This window comes from Sceloporus occidentalis, unplaced genomic scaffold (assembly GCF_023333645.1).
Source record: "Sceloporus occidentalis isolate IW3139 unplaced genomic scaffold, rSceOcc1.0.p SCAF_6, whole genome shotgun sequence".
Lineage (NCBI taxonomy): Eukaryota > Metazoa > Chordata > Lepidosauria > Squamata > Phrynosomatidae > Sceloporus > Sceloporus occidentalis.
In genome coordinates, this window is record NW_028316986.1 from 25,999,958 (window position 1) to 26,016,287 (window position 16,330).

At 40.3% G+C, this 16,330-nt stretch overlaps 1 protein-coding gene across 1 annotated transcript in view; it reads right to left on the reverse strand.

The window, feature by feature from the left end:
• LOC149310541 (protein kinase C epsilon type) overlaps positions 1–16,330 on the reverse strand; it is a 433,141-nt gene that overhangs the window by 226,669 nt on the left and 190,142 nt on the right. Inside the window, exon 2 of the mRNA XM_089529148.1 lies at positions 10,616–10,679. Coding sequence (XP_089385274.1) covers positions 10,616–10,679 — 64 coding nt within the window. The remainder of the gene's footprint in view (positions 1–10,615; positions 10,680–16,330) is intronic.

Consider the following 16,330-nt stretch of genomic DNA (forward strand, 5'->3'; position numbering starts at 1 on the left):
TATTTCTTCATATCTGAGGTTAAAGGAATTTGAGGGCTTTTTAAAAAAATACAAGTGTAGCAAGTAAAATAGAGAGATTTTGTCAGCTCTAGGCAGAACTGAGCATCAGAAACAATGGAGCAAGGTTCACCAAGAGAGCAGAATAAGATATTATTTTACTCTCTTTTTTTAAAGTGCATCCATCACATTTTCAATATCACATTTAAAAAGAAAGTGTCATCATACATCCAGGAAGTGTCAAAAAGGCACTGCTCTAAGAACACAAGGGGGAAGGGAAGCAGTCTTATGGATGCAGTCTGCAAAAACAAAAATGCTTACCAAAGAGGAAAGTCAGCTTACTATGGAAAATCAATGTGCTTTTGGGACAACTGCCAGCGTAAAAGAAGGAGCCAAGGAAGGAGGAATGTTACACTGTTCAGACTATCCTCTTCCATCAAAAGAGAAGAGAAAGGAGAAATGCTTTCTTCCCCAAACTGCTGACTCAGCGATAACCAGAGCTGAAGATTACAAAGTAGGCTGCTTTGGCCCAAGCTAATATCAGCAGGGTGTATAGTCTGAGAAAAGCAGCTTCCAGGAGGAGATGTGCTGAGATGAAATAAGACCAGAAGCTGGTGCCAAAACTTAGAGGCAATGAAAAAGAGAGCGGGGGGGGGGGGGATGACAGCATTGCTAGAACAGTTAATGGAACAGTTGGAACCAACTCTGTGTTTCTTTTTTCCTCTCCTCAGCTTTATTGACAGAATTACCACTGCAGTATGTCTGACTAGCAACAGCAAAAACACATATACATCAGTGTGGAAATCCAGAGGGCACATTTCAGTGGTCATCTTGATAAAGGATGATGGGACCAACAATCAATAGAGGGATTTATAAAGCAGCTACCCCCAATCTGGTGCTCTCTTGATGAGTCATCAACTACAAATCCCAGCATCCCAAGGAACTATGGCCACAGAGGATGATGGGCATTATCATCCAAGTTATCTGGAGGGCATCACTTTGGGAAGGGCTGTTACTGTATAAGGCTTTTAAAAGAAACTTGCTATCACTGACCATGCATATGGGGTGTGGGTGTGTATGTGTCTTCAAGTCATCTGTCGACTTATGGTGACCCCATGAATTTCCTATGGTATTCTTAGGTGGTTCAGATGCTGACTCTGTTCACTGCAAGACTAGCAGGTTGGCAGTTCGCTGCCTGGGTGCTTCATGATCAGGTGAGCTCCCATCACTAGTCCCAGCTTCTGCCAACCTAGCAGTTTGAAAGCATGTGTATGTAAGTAGACAAATAGGTACCACTCTGGTGGGAAAGTAAACAGTGTTCTGTGCAATCATGCTGACCACATGATCCAGAGTAGTCTCTGACAATGCTGGCTCTTTGGCTTAGTAACGGAGATGAGCACCGCCGCCTATGGTCGGACACGACTTACCAACCTTGTCAACGGGGAATACTTTTACCTTTTGTTCTTAGGCAAGGTGTATTCAGAGGTGTTTTTGGCAGTTCCTTCCTCTGAAATATTGCCTACAGCACCCGAGATTTCCTGACAGTCTCTCATCCAAGTACTAACCAGGGCTGACCCTGTTTAGTTTCCAAGATCAGACAAGATCTGGTGCTTTCAGAGTATTGAAGCATTTTATGCATACAAGTACCTATGTGCAAAATGGTTATTTTTTATTTGCTTATTTTATTTGCAACTTCAAAATTATTGTTTAAATACCTGTAGCTTTAATATTGTACTCCATCAGGGTATCTGAGGAAGTGGACCAAAATCGGAGAAAGCTCATGCTAAAATAAATCATCTTAAAGGTGCTTTTAGATTCTTCCCCTCCTTTCTTTTAACTTCAAAACTAAGATCTTATCATTATTGTTATTTTTATTCCTCTCTCTCTCTCTCTCCACACACACACACACACACACACAAATTGGAAACAGATGTTTGCAGGGACTTTCCTACAGGAACAGATTTAATTATTGGATAAACAAGTCTTTGATTCTGTGTTTACCAGGCAAGCTCTCAGCATTTGATTTCTGTTGAAGGCCCGTGAGGACTAATAAACCTCAAAAAAAAAAAAAAAAAAAAAAAAAGGTTGTGTTTCTGGGCTTTGTTTTGGGCTTTTCTTGGTTTGTTTGGGTTTTTTTTTTCATTTTTTTACATTCACTTAATAAATATATTTTTTGTTATTGCCCCTTCAAACAAGATTCACAGAAAATGTACAGAAAGTAGAGCATAATTATTTGCACAACAGTGCAACACAAGAAGATAACAACATGCACATTAATAAGATGATGAAAAAGGCAGAAACCCTGCCTGTTCTCTCAGAGTCCTAGGAGATAATCACACAGAGGCTTACCGTGTCTAAAACATGGCTAAATCGTTCATAAACCATGACAGTATGATTGCTAGTCATGCCTGTTTCCCATTATTAAATCGTCAGGAAGGCGTCTCGCTCCTCTCTTGTTATCAAAGCATTCACGGAGCAGCCATTTCTTCAATAATGGAAGTTCCCATTATTGAAGAAATAACTACTCCTCAAATGCTTTGATGGTGGGAGAGAAGCGGGACGCCTCCATTACGATTTAATAAAAGGAAACAAGCAGAACTGGTGATCACATCATCACACTTTATGGATGATTTAGCCACATTTTAGCCACGGTAAGTCTCCGTGTGATAATCTCCCTAGTCCAACACTCAAACCACTACACCACATTGGCTCTCACATTCAATTCTGGTACTCAGATCAAAGGTCCTGGGGTCAGAATTATTTGATTCTAGGTGTTATGTCATTTACACCTGGTATTGGTTGGTGGATCTAGAGGTTATAGGGGGAAAGTTAGTACCCACAACCTTAAGGTTGGCCCACCTCTGCCCTAAGAAAGGCCCTCTGAGTAGGGTCTTACCAGAATATAGGCAAAGCACCATGCTATGATATGGAAGACACCATACAAGGTATTTGGATAGTAGCCAAATATTTGGACAGTAGCATGTTTGTAGTTTGTTGGATTGCTGTTACTTGGATTATAGCCAATTTGTGTCCTGCCTTAAACCATATGATATCTATTGTACAAGTGAAATCAATTTCAGCACTTTAAAATAATCTATGATTGAAAATTTAACGAAGTAAAATAATTCAACCAAATGAAAAACATTAAATAATAAACTATTTGACACACATTTAAAAAGTTAAAACATATTAAAAACCTTGTGCATGAACATTTTGGAATAAATCAATTATACCCCAAAAGTTTTTTTAAAAGCCTAACTGATTAGGGTCTAGAAGTCTGATAAAACACCTTCTATGGCCAAGATAACCCTGTGATAGGATTGTCTTAGGTTCACCATAAACCAGAAATTACTTTAAGGCACACAACAAGAAGAACATAAAATGCTTCCTATAAAGATGATTTATCAACGACACACCTTTTCACCTCCAGTATGTAACTGGAGTCCCTGGAGCAGGGATAGGCAACCTGTTCATTTCCTGACTACAGCTCCCATAACCATTACCTACGGTAGTAGGGCTAGTGGGAAATGTAGTCTAAAACATCTGGAGAGCAGCTAGTTGCCTTCCCCTGACCTATACCGTTAAAAGTATTCGGATAGAATGGCATTGCTGAGACATCAGTTTCTTTGACTGAAACTATAAAAACAGACTGACTCCCAGGGGCTCGGAGGATGATAAAAATTGAAAAAGCTGAAAGTGGAACAACAGAGGATCAATTGGGACAGAAACAATTTGTCATATTATATCACTCTCTGAAGTTGGAACTTGTACATTTAGAAATAATCACGTTAGAATTGGATTGGAATGCATTGACTGGATTTCTCCTGATGGATGAGCTGCCAATTAAAAAATACACAACAAGATGGGTTACAAAAATACAGCTTCTGCCACTTGTTTGTTATTTTTTAGTCACTTCTTCTCCCCTGTATTCAAGCCTGTACACTGAGAAACCTTTTTAGACCATAGAGATTACACAGGGTCAGAATAAATACTCCAGACTTCGGGGTCTCACACGTTTAATTTTCACATGATGTGTTCAGTAGATTTATCATCTCACTTCCCCTTTGTGATGGGCCTCTCTTTAATTTACAGAACAGCAAGAGAAAACCTGACTGTGAGGCTCCCGTTACTATGACATTTCAAGATTTCATTTCAAAGCCTGCTCAAAGCTTTGAAAATATAAAGGATTAGGGCCTTCAGTGAGAATTAAAAAATTGGGGACCACGTTCCATTTGATACTTCAAGAAAGATAAGCACTACTCTTTCATGTCATAACCTCAAGTGACATGATCACTGGAGAACACAATCAACTCTCACTTACACCTAATATTGACAGGTTTTCAAAACAACAATAAGGGACAGTTGAAATTCAAGAGATGGAGAGTTGACAACCAGGAGCTAGCTATTAACATGCTTGTTCTTTTCCTAAATTCCAAATGAGGGTGGTGGTTTCAGTTAACTTAGGCCCAATACAGACGGGTGGGAAGCACCACCCTCGAGCCAAAATTAGGCTTTGGGAGCGCGCAGCAATGGCACGCTACCAAGCCCCAGCGCATGGCAGTGGCACCATCATGGCGTCCACCCATCCACACGGGTGCTGCCATGATCACGCAAGCACAGCACAACATCCGCATGTCAGGGCACCGCACTTGCAACACTGACGTGCCACAGTACACTAAAGGCACACTTATGGCAGTGCCCACACGCGTCAAAAAGAACCTGCTTTTAGTGGGTTCTTTTTGGTGCAGAGGGAGCCCACACAGTTTGGTTGCTGCGGGCTCACTCAGGAGCAAAAATGGGCAGCTCCAGACTGCCTTTTTGGGACAGTCTGTGGAGCAACTTAGCCATGTAAATTACTGTCCACATTCATAAATTTCATCACATACACATTTCTCAGTTTATCAGTAGCATCACTAGGGTCAGTGTCACCTGCTGCAGTAACTCATGGTGCACTCGCACATTGACCTCCTCCCATACCACAACATACAGAATCCTTAGTAATGTTTTTTATACTGATGTTATCCATAAATCATAATCCCCATATACTGTATTATTAAATGTAATGTCATAAATTAAAATTATAGCTTTAAATTACAATAGTGTTTGCACAGCCTAACTGTATTTACACATACAGTCTTCACTCTATTTTTGTGGACTTCTAGTCCACAGTCTTGGTCCTTCACAGACTGGCAAGAGGGGAGGGTTAAAATGGTGCACACACCCATGGTCATTCAAGCCAATGGGGCTTGAATATGTGTAAATTTCCATTTTTGCTCAGGGGTGGTGGAACGGATCACCCGCAAAAACGCAGGAACGACTGTACATAGTTTCATGTGGTTGAAGTAAAAATGTGGTAAAAGATTATGTTTTTAAAGAAAATTTTACAAGAATAAAAATATATTTTTTAATTTTTCAAAAATAAATCAATTTAAATATAAATTTTAAGAACTTTGAGCCTCTCTTTTCTCCTCCCACTGAGCCTCGCCCCACTTGCCCCATCTCTTCAGCATTTTAAAGGGACATAGGTGAATGCCAAAGCCTGTTTCTGCCCAAAGGCAGATGTTTGAGGATCATTAGTGTTACCCCCCTCCCTTTTAGGGTGTCACCTGGTGTGGTCTGCATTCCCCTAGTGATGCCATTGCTCTTTATGAAGGACCCAGTGAAACAGGCATTTCCTCATACTGAGTGGGGCCCCTTTGCCATTCATAGCTAATCTGTATTAGACTGTGGTTCCTTTTATCAACTTCTGGCTGCCTAGGCATCCAAGAAATGACCATGATAAAATCCAGACAGGCAGAATTACAATCAACACTCCACTTAAAGAATCATAAGTATTGGAAACTCAGGATATTTATATGGGAGAATGAGCAGGCTCCCTTTTAATCTTTTAGACTATTTATTATGGACAATCAAAGATGTGTATATACATATACACTCTCCTTCAGGAGAAACACAGACATGGCAATATCTCAGCATATTATTTCATTATGTTACATGGCATTTAAGGCATCATAAATTAATTGCATTACAGCCTATGGCCTATGGCCCAGTGCACACCGTTTTAAATCTCTCTCCCCAATATTTCAAGTTAACATTTATTGTACTAGCTGAAGGCCATGACAAAATGAGCTTATCAAAAAGCATATAAAAAAACAATACAGTACAAGAAAGGAGAGTTTGCTTATGGCAAGTCAGATGCAATGTTTTCATAAGGACTGAAGCTTGATATAATCTCCATTCCTTTAGCAGGCTTCTCTATGGTTAACAAACACATTATCATCTTAAACCATATAATTTAGCCAGTTATCCACTGAGGAATACCATCTCATCTACTGAGGAGCTACACATCTCTAAACAGGCATCCAAGGGGTTTATGTCCTTGAGCGTTCTCTATCTAGCAGCATCCATTACAGTCACAGTGGGAAATACTGTGGGCCCTCCTCTTACGTGGGGGATCCGTTCTGGACCCCCCCTGCCGCGTAAGGGAAAATCCACATATGCTTGTGCCCCATAGGAAACATTGTTGCATGGCTTCCACGTAAGCAGGAAGCTGCATATAGTGTGCCCACGTATGACGCAGGTGCACTGTATATCAATTTAGCCTGGACTGACAGAATCCCCCCCTTCTAACATCATCTTATCTCCATCTGGGCTATCAGCTTAAAACACTGAAGCTATTATCCACAGCATTCTTCTACACTGGGGACTGGTGAACAGTCTTCTGTCTCCTCTCATCTTTTTTATATCTTTCTTAGCCCTATCAGCTGACATATCTGACCCAATGAAATAAGAGACTCATAGTGTACTATTTTATATAAACATTACTCTCCTCCAAAAATGTTCTTGAAGTCACCTAAGTGCATGACATACACTTAACTGCCATTGGATTACATCAGCCAACTGATTGCATCAGCCACTGCTCTCCAGCAAAGCACCTGTTCTGAGTTTATTATCAATCAATTCATTGTTGACATGCTCGTGTCTTTACTTGCAATTGGGTTCACATTCTGTGTCTAGGCTCTTGGTAACACACACACACATTCTACAATTCAGAGAGTTTTCTACTTTATATTTTATATATCTCATGTGTATGAACCTATTATTAACATTTTAAGGCCTCAAAGTTTGCAACCAAATCAGCATGGGTCTGTAATACCACACTCTAACATACAGGAATTCTTTTACTTCTTATTTAGTCTAGAGCAGTGGTTCTCAATCTTCCTGATGCCGCGACCCTTTAATACAGTTCCTCATGTTGTGGTGACCCCCAATCATGTGTCTCAGTTCCTAAGACCATTGGAAATAGGTGTTTTCCGATGGTCTTAGGTGACCCCTGTGAAAAGGTCATTTCACCTCCAAAGAGGTCGTGACCCACAGGTTGAGAACCGCTAGTCTAGATGAAAAAACTTTCTAATCGTACAGTAAAGGACATTCCTTATAATAAGTGACACATACCAGTCCAAGAGGTGACAAGTTTTTGTCCCTCAAATAAGGGACATGTTATAAGGGACACCTGGCAACCCTGATTATAACTAAGGTTTGTAATCTTGTGCATACTTTTCCTTAGTATATTGACTATTAATATAGTTTGGGTACAGGAGGATTATAGTTAAAAGTTCTGGAAATTTCTTAGGCCTGTTACAGACTGCCAAAATAAAGCTGCTTCGGGTCTCTTTGGAGGTATGCTGTTTAAATGATGCATACATCCTAAGAATCCGGAAGCTGCACCAAAGCCGCACTCCAGTGCTTAGGAATGGTGTGTGGCTTTGGCGCAACCTCCGGACTCTTAGGACCCATGCATCATTTAAATAGCATACCTCCAAAGAGACCCGAAGCAGCTTTATTGTGGCAGTCTGTAACAGGCCTTTGTTTAGCAAAGGCATCTTTTTTCAAAAGGCAACTTTACAAAACAATAGTTCCTGTTAAACTATTGCATATTAAACTTGCACATCTTACACAGTCTAAGATAAAAGCACTCTTGTTTTCAAGGTGGGGCTCAATAAAGCTCCCTGGGTTTTGCTGCCTGCCTGGGACAGCAAAGAAAAAAGAACAGAAAAAAGAGTGTATGGGTGAACTAGAAACTGCTGAAATATAATCTATGTTCAGGTGGGCTTAGTGAATCACAGCTTGTGTGTATCTGCTACAGATTTTATTACCATTCTGGTATAGTCTCTTCATTCACACTACAACCCCATTTTCAGATTCAAAGTTGGCATAAGCAATCTATGATGTAAAAAAGTTTAAGGCTTCAAAGATTAAAAAGATAATTAAGAATAATTGTGGGCATTCAAAAAGGCTTCTGAAAATTGCAGATTCCATTTATTTTTTAAAAAAAAAGGGGGGGTGTAATCTCTTCTTAAATTCTCAGCCCCTGTGATTTCCTGCTCTGTAGATGCCTCCATGTTCAAAAATAGAATGTCATTGATTTGTATCCAAATACAACACATTACGTTTTTAAAAGTTAAAGATTGGCAGAAAGCTGAGGCGGGGCACATCAATTTGCAGCTCATACACAAATGCTCTGACAGAGAAAGGAGTGGAGAGAAAAGGGTGGTATTCAACCAAAAGTACTAAGGGAGCAGGAATACAATAAATGCATTAAATCTCTATGCCAATTCCCTCAATGTAAAACATGTTAAAATAAAGGAGCTGCCATTTGCTTAAATTAATGTATGAATACACTAAAGTGCTAGCCACACTCCCAGATTGTAAAGTGTCAAGTCTTAGATAAGCAAAGTAAAAGTTGCTTGCATTTTTCAACATTTCTCCCAGATTTTGTGTTTTAAATTATCTGCCCTTGGTATTAGAGTGCACTGACATGTTAAACTAAAAGCCTGCCTTTCTTTCAAATCTATCTATCTATCTATCTATCTATCTATCTATCTTGAAAGCCACACATGGTTCAGAATACAGCAAAGCTATATTTTAAAACTGAAAATGGCAGTGAAAGCAGGTGGGGGGATATAAAAGCCTCAGAGGATATCACTGGGCTGCTTTGTTCCACCAAGTATCTTTTTTGTAATTTCATTCTGTCATGGTGCAACATCATTTGGCACACAGAGGACAGGATGGGTGGAAATGAAGATAACATCATCAAAATAAGCAATGTGGGAGAGACACTATTTGTAACGGTGGAACAATGGCCATTAAAAATGTAATGAAGAGACAGCTAGCAACCTGTCCCTTGGTAAACCACTTCCTCCTCCCTTTAATTTTAAGAGTTCCCCACCCTCCTCAAAATGGCTGAAAATCATTTCTTATTTTGTAGGGAGGAGTGGAAGGAGGAAGGAGTGGACACATGAATGGAAAAATCAATTCAAGACTCGCCAAACCTATTTATGCTTTCAAACTTCCCATTTCATCTCAAAAGCCTACCAATGGTAACAAACTAATTCTATACCATGGTGCAACCATTTTTATAAGCATATATACATATTTCACCATGTAACTGTTTCAGGTATTGGTTGAATCTCCCTTATCCAATATGCTTGGGACCTTTAGTATTTTGGATTTCAGAATATTTGCATATACATAATAAAATATCTTGATGATGAGACCTAAATCTAAATATGAAATTCATTTATGTTTCATATATACCTTATATATCTTGTCTGATGGTAATTTTATACAGGATATGTTAAATAATTTTGTGTACAAAACAAGGTTTGTGTACACCCAACCATCAGAAAGCAAAGGTGTCATAGGCGGGATACAGACCGCCCCTTTGGGGCAGCCTGCACCTGCCCCTTTCTTCAATGGATCGGGGCCTCAGCTGTCACAGCGGCAGCCCCAGAGGCCCCGATCCACCACTTTTCCAGGCTGCGGGGAAGCAGCAAAACGCCACTTCCCCGCAGCCTGGAAAGGGGTGTCCTTGGGGCTTCATGCCCCCAAGGACACTCGACAGCAGCAGGGAAAGGGAGAAAGGGGCCGCTCGACTCCTTTCTCGTGGTATTGCTGGCGTGGCTGTTTAAAGGCTGTGCCAGCGATACACACAGCCAAAGGAGCTCCAAAATGGAGCGCCTTCTGGCGCCATGATGTAATGGCCGCACTGCGCCATTTGGACGTGATGCGGTCACGTGGCCATTATGTCAAAATAGCGATGGCCATGTGAACAGGGCGCCGCCATTTTGTATGTACTCTGTACGTACTAGGGTTGTGGGCGTCTAAAAGAGACGCCCCCAGGCAACCCTAGTACGTATGGAGTACGTACGAAATAGCCCGTCTGTACAGGGCCATTATCTCAGTCATCCATGTAGACATTTTTGAATTTTGGAATATTCTGGATTTTAGAATTCTGGATAAGGGAGACCTGTTAACTTATATTTATTATTTCTTGTTCCTGCTTTGAAAAAGCTCAGAGCTGCTTATATGAAACTTCCAAATTTTCCTATTCAGGTAAGGCTCTATATCCACTTAGTTACACCAACAGTAAAGCATCAGGTGTTCTCCAGAAAATCCCAAACATAAATGATAGCCCATAGCTGTTATAAATATGTGTTTGATGCATTTACATTTCACAGGAACATCCTGTGGCACATATGAAAGACACAGATGATGGAAATATACTTTTTAAAATGTGGTATTTATGAACAAATGTCATAAAACCAAGCATTCTTACCTTCACCTGATGAACCTGAAAGGTCTATGATGACATACACTCTTCCTTCTGGCTCCAGATCAATCTGTAGTTAAAGGAAACAAATATTTATTATTGAATTCCATTGTGTTCCTTTCATAGGGCATGTTTATTTTTTTTTTTTTTAAATGTCATCCTGTGAATCCCTACTACATACTCAATATGATCATGACAGTCAATGGTCTTAAAGCCTTGAAAAGGCTGGCTGAATCAGATGCACCACCTTAATAGAGCTCAATATTAGGCAGGAAGGATTATTGGAAATACAGTTGTCCCTCCATATTCGCTAGGGTTAGGGGAACAAGACCCCCATGAATATGGAAAAACCACAAATAACAAAAACACTGTTTTTACCTGAGAGGACACCTCTCTAGGAATCTCTAGGTCCTCCAGTGCAACTCTGTGGTCAATGTCCAACATACACTGACCATAGAATGGCACTGGAGTAGCTACAAATGTCTTTCAGTGCAACTTTTAGTTAAAGTGGACCACAGAGTTGCACTGGAGGACCTAGACAGTCCTAGAGAGAACATATTAATGAAATCCGTGAATAATCAAATCCGCAAATATCGAAGCCACAAATATGGAGGGACGACTATATTTAGTTATCTGCTTCTAATATGGAGCTCAAAAGACCCCTTACTCCGTTCAATAAAAAAGAAGGAAAGAGAGGGCTTTAGCTTATTCTTGAATTTATTCCTCAGCCTGGAGATGGGGTAGGTAAACAGAGGTTAAAACAAAATATAACATATCCAGTTAACACTATATTAAAACTACTAAATTACTACAGTTGTTAGAAACTTTCAGAGCTCTGCCAGCCTCAACATTGGTTTCCAACTTCCTACTCAAACAAGAAGGATTTTTTAAATATATCAATGCATTAGGTGTGGTCAGAAAATTGATATCCAAGTGCTTTGTATATCCACTGGCAAGCTTCTGGCCTATCGTGCATGTACATTTCACAGGAACATCCTGTGGCAAGCTTCTGGCATATCATGGTAAGAGAACTTTCAGACCCATCTGTGACAAGTACGCATCTTTGGCTTCCACCCTACATCATTTTTATTCAATGTATGCTTCATGTTGTTTCCGACTTATGATGAGCCTAAGGCAAACCTATGATGGGGTTTTCTTGTTCAGAGGAAGTTTGTTATTGCCTTTCCTCTGAGGCTTGGAGAGTGTGACTTGCCCAAGGTATGCCAGTGGGTTTCATAGAATCATAGAATCATAGAGTTGGAAGAGACCACATGGGTCATCCAATCCAACCCCCTGCCATGGAGGAAATCCAAATCAAAGCATTCCCAACAGATGGCCATCTAGCCTCTGCTTAAAGACCTCCAAGGAAGGAGACTCCACTACACTCCAAGGGAGTGTGTTCCACTGTCGAACAGCCCTTACTGTCAGGAAGTTCTTCCTAATGTTGAGGTGGAATCTCTTTTCCTGTAGCTTGCATCCATTGTTCCGGGTCCTGTTCTCTGGAGCAGCAAAAAACAAGTTTGCTCCCTCCTCGATATGAGATCCTTTCAAATATTTAAATAGGGCTATCATATCACCTCATGGCCAAGCAGGGATCGAATCCTCATCTCCAGAGTCATTGCCCAACACTCAGACCACTACATTGTGCTGGCTCCTGGTTTTCTTTCTTTCTTTTTCTTTCTTACCAAATAGATGTGCACATTTCGTGTTCAGATGACACAGAAAAAGAGCAAAAAACAGAAACATGTATATTTTTGGTGGGTTTTTCGGGCTATGTGGCCATGTTCTAGAAGAGTTTCTTCCTGACGTTTCACACGCATCTGTGGCTGGCATCTTCAGTGAATGCTTACCTGGAAAAAGTTGTACTACTCACATATTCTCTTTAAGTCACTAGTTGCCACACATGAAGAGTAGAGGTACTCAAGGTACAGCAGCAGTGAGGAACACATAGCTCTCCAAACATTGTTGGGCTACATCTCCCATCATTCTTCACCACTGCCTATGCTTGATAGGGGTTAGTGAGAGCTGCTATCCAGCAACATCTGGAGGACATCTGGAAAGCAAGTCTCCAGGAAGTTTCATATGGATGGAGCAGGCAAGGATACCATATCCCTCAACTGTCCCTCCCTACCATGTGTTGGCACACATGGATGGTAGTTTCAAAATCACATTCCTGTTTTGGAGGTTTTGGTAGGATGTTCAGAGGGAGGTGATTTCTCACATATGCTGTAGCTATAGTTGAGGCTGTTAATATAATGCATATGTATGTTTGGCACCAATGCAAGTCCCTGCTTAGTGTTGCTAGTAATCCTGGAAATTCTGTCTACTTTTATACAGTACTTTCGTACTACGTAATCATAGTGTTAGGATTCCACTTTAACTAACATGGCTGCACCTGGGTTTGTAGTTTGGTGAGGTACTAGAGTTCACTGCCTGAGAATTATAAATTCTTCTCTCCAAAGTGCCAACCCCAGGATTCCATAGGATGTTGCCATGGTCATACCACTACAATTGTGTAGTGAGAATGCACAGATTTTGGAATGAGCAGATTTTGGTGTTCTAAGGTCCACTTTTTCTTCTTCTTCTTTCACTTTATGTACTAAAACCCCATCATCCATCAATCAGAACCAAGTGCAAAATAATGGCTGTGGGGCTAAACCATCAGCGGGGAACCCAATGAACCAATTCAGATTCAGAGAAGGTCTTGATGGAAGTAGTTGGAGCCAAAGACAAAAGAGGGGGACCAAAAATTCCAGCACACAGTAATGTAAAACAGTTCTCAAAGACTATTCACAATTTGGGACAAATTTGTTACCATTTTAAAATACTTTTTTCTCTCCAGAAAATAGTATTTTATGCACAGAAAACATCATTTTCTTTATCACTACGGTCTTTTTCACACAGAGTAAGTCCTGAGCTGTGAAAATTCTTGGCCATTTGGGATTCTGCTCTTCAGGGCAGAAGTGCACAAGAAAAATGTTTTTCAGCCATTCTTCAAATATTTTAATACCATTTCCATCTCTATGACAATGTAAACAAAGTAAAGTTTTTTAAAGCATGTAACATGACATCATCTTAACTGTTATGACTCTCTCCTGTGGAATCTTGGAATGTGTAGTTTAGTGAGAAACTAGAGCGATCTGATAGATCAGGCTGAATACCTCAGCGAACTACAAATCCCAGGATTCCACAGGATGGACTCAGGACAATTAAAAGTGGTGTCAAGCTGCTTTAATTCTGTAGTGTGGTGACACCCCAGGACACATGTGTTCTACCCACATCTGAAGGAAAGGCAGGAATTGAGAGGATAAAGCAGAAAGGAGAATCATGGAAAGAGAAAGCATGTGCATATATGTGGAGACTGGGGAAAAGATGACAGAGAAGCACAGTTGTCCCTTCCGATTCGCTGGGAATCTGTTCCGGACCCACCCACCTCAGCAAATCTGAAAACTCGTCAATATTTGGTTCCCATTTATTTCAGTGGCTGCACACTCCTGCATGCAGACCCACATGTACACCATTTTGTTCCCTCCCTGCTCACCATCTGCAAAGAGCGAGGTCATGATCCCAAGGCCACGAAAAGGAAGGAACAACTGTGTGTGTGTGTGTGTGTATGGTGAAAAATGGAAAGTAACCCTTGTGTAAGAAGTTGAGATTAAAACGTGCATCCCAGTCTGAAAATGATGAAGATTACCCTGCTCTTGAAATACACCTAATACTCTTCTGCAAGTGCATATTGTAGGGTAAGATTCTTAAATGGTAGATGTAGTCAAAGCTATCTGTCCTTACTCATCTTCTCATCAATATACTCCTGATTACCTTCCAAGGAAAAAAGAGTTTCTTAGGAGTGCAATATCCTTGCTGCATTACTTGCCAAAATATCAGTTCAATACACACTGGCATTCTTCTCAAGATCTACAACTTAATTAGGAAATATGTTCGAACAAAACAGTAATGGACCAAATAAAACAGGAACGTTCTTTTAAAAACACAGCTCCAATAACAGTGTTGGGGTGGGACATTTTGATTTGGTCTACTTTGAGTTTCTGTAAAAAGGCTGGTCTGACCATTTTACAAGGTGAGGTCGTTGCTTCTGAGAAGTTTTCTAAGTCATGAAAGAGCAGCAAAGAGTTGGCTAGTTCATTTATTATAAATATTGTATGTTTAGTGGAGACAGGGGCTTGTATTAGGAGACAAAATAAATCCATCTGCCTTGGGCATTATGCACTTGAGATGGTGCCTTGTGGTATAGAAAGTGGCACCTTGGTGGACTTGGGGAAGTTTTGCTGCTCTGATTCAAGCAGGGACTGACCTTGTAATCCCTAAAGATACCATTTCAACTTCAGCTGGTGAGAAATGTCTTATGTGTGAACTTTAGGGGAAAGAATCAAGTCCTATGTAGAAAGTTGAGATCAAAAGGTGTATCCCATTCTGAAAAAGATGAAAATTACCCTACTCTTGAAATACAACTGCATGTTGTAGGGTAAGATTCTTAAATGGTAGATGGGGTCAAGACAGTCTGTCATTACTGATCTACTCATCAATATACTCCTGATGACCTTAATTTAAAAATTAAACTGTATACTGATCCAATATGTGTTTGTTTAGAAGTAACAGAGGGTGGAACCAACACTTTAGCACCGAGAGAGCAGGTTGTAATCTAGAAATGTTCATGTTAAAACAAATCAGTTAGTCTTAAAGATACCACAACTCATTCCCCTCCTTCCTCCCCTCTTTTCTATACATTACCTGCAATTACAATATCTGTAACACCTTAGTTTTGGGGGGCAAGAGGAATAAGCAGTCCTCTTGAAAGTAATGGAACAACTGGTAATGTTGTTACTTTTTTGACATGCCAAGTAACATTTAATCAGTATTTTTTTTCTACTTTGGGAGAGTAAAAATGCTCTAGGGGGTCATTTTTTCATATTTAAGGCCATTTGCTATGACAGATCACCCCCTCCCCGAATGTAAAAGTAGTAAAACCACTTAACAGGACACATAGAAAAAACAACTAAGCAGTAATGAGTTATTTTCTGAAAAAGTAACAATAATAACAATTCCTTTGAAAAAGTGACTTTCCAAGTTCTGACAAGTAGTTCCCATGTATCCTTAGCAGATTTATGCCACAAAGGAAGCATCCAGGCTTTGCAGAATAAAAGGAATATTTACCAAGGAACAGCATCAATTCTAAAAACAAGGAAGGACATCTGATATGTGTGAAAGCAGCTTCCAAACCATTTCCCTGTAAATTCACACCACAGTTGTTACAATAAGACAAAGATTCTAACATTGCTGAAAAATGACATATCGTAAGCATCATATTAATTTACAGGGAAGACGCCTAGTCTATGCCAATTATTAACAGAAATGGAGTACATACACAGACACACACAAGTGAACACAAATGTCTTGCAAACTGCACTTTAGTCATTAGTTCCGACAAGCAGAGTTTACTTTTTAATTATTTATGATAATGTCTCAGTAATGCGAGAACTCAGCGGGTTGTGCCACGATGATATCATTGCTGGGAAGACGGGAAGAACAATCCTTATACGGCATGGGCTAGGCATAATTCTGCACCACATCTTGGTGAATGCTCTTGGGTTTTTTGGACTTAGACCACAGTGAGAAACCTTCAGCCTGCCAGATGTTGATAAGTTCACTATTTCCCCACCACTGACCAGGGTGATGAGAGTGGGAGTATGGCAACATCTGGAG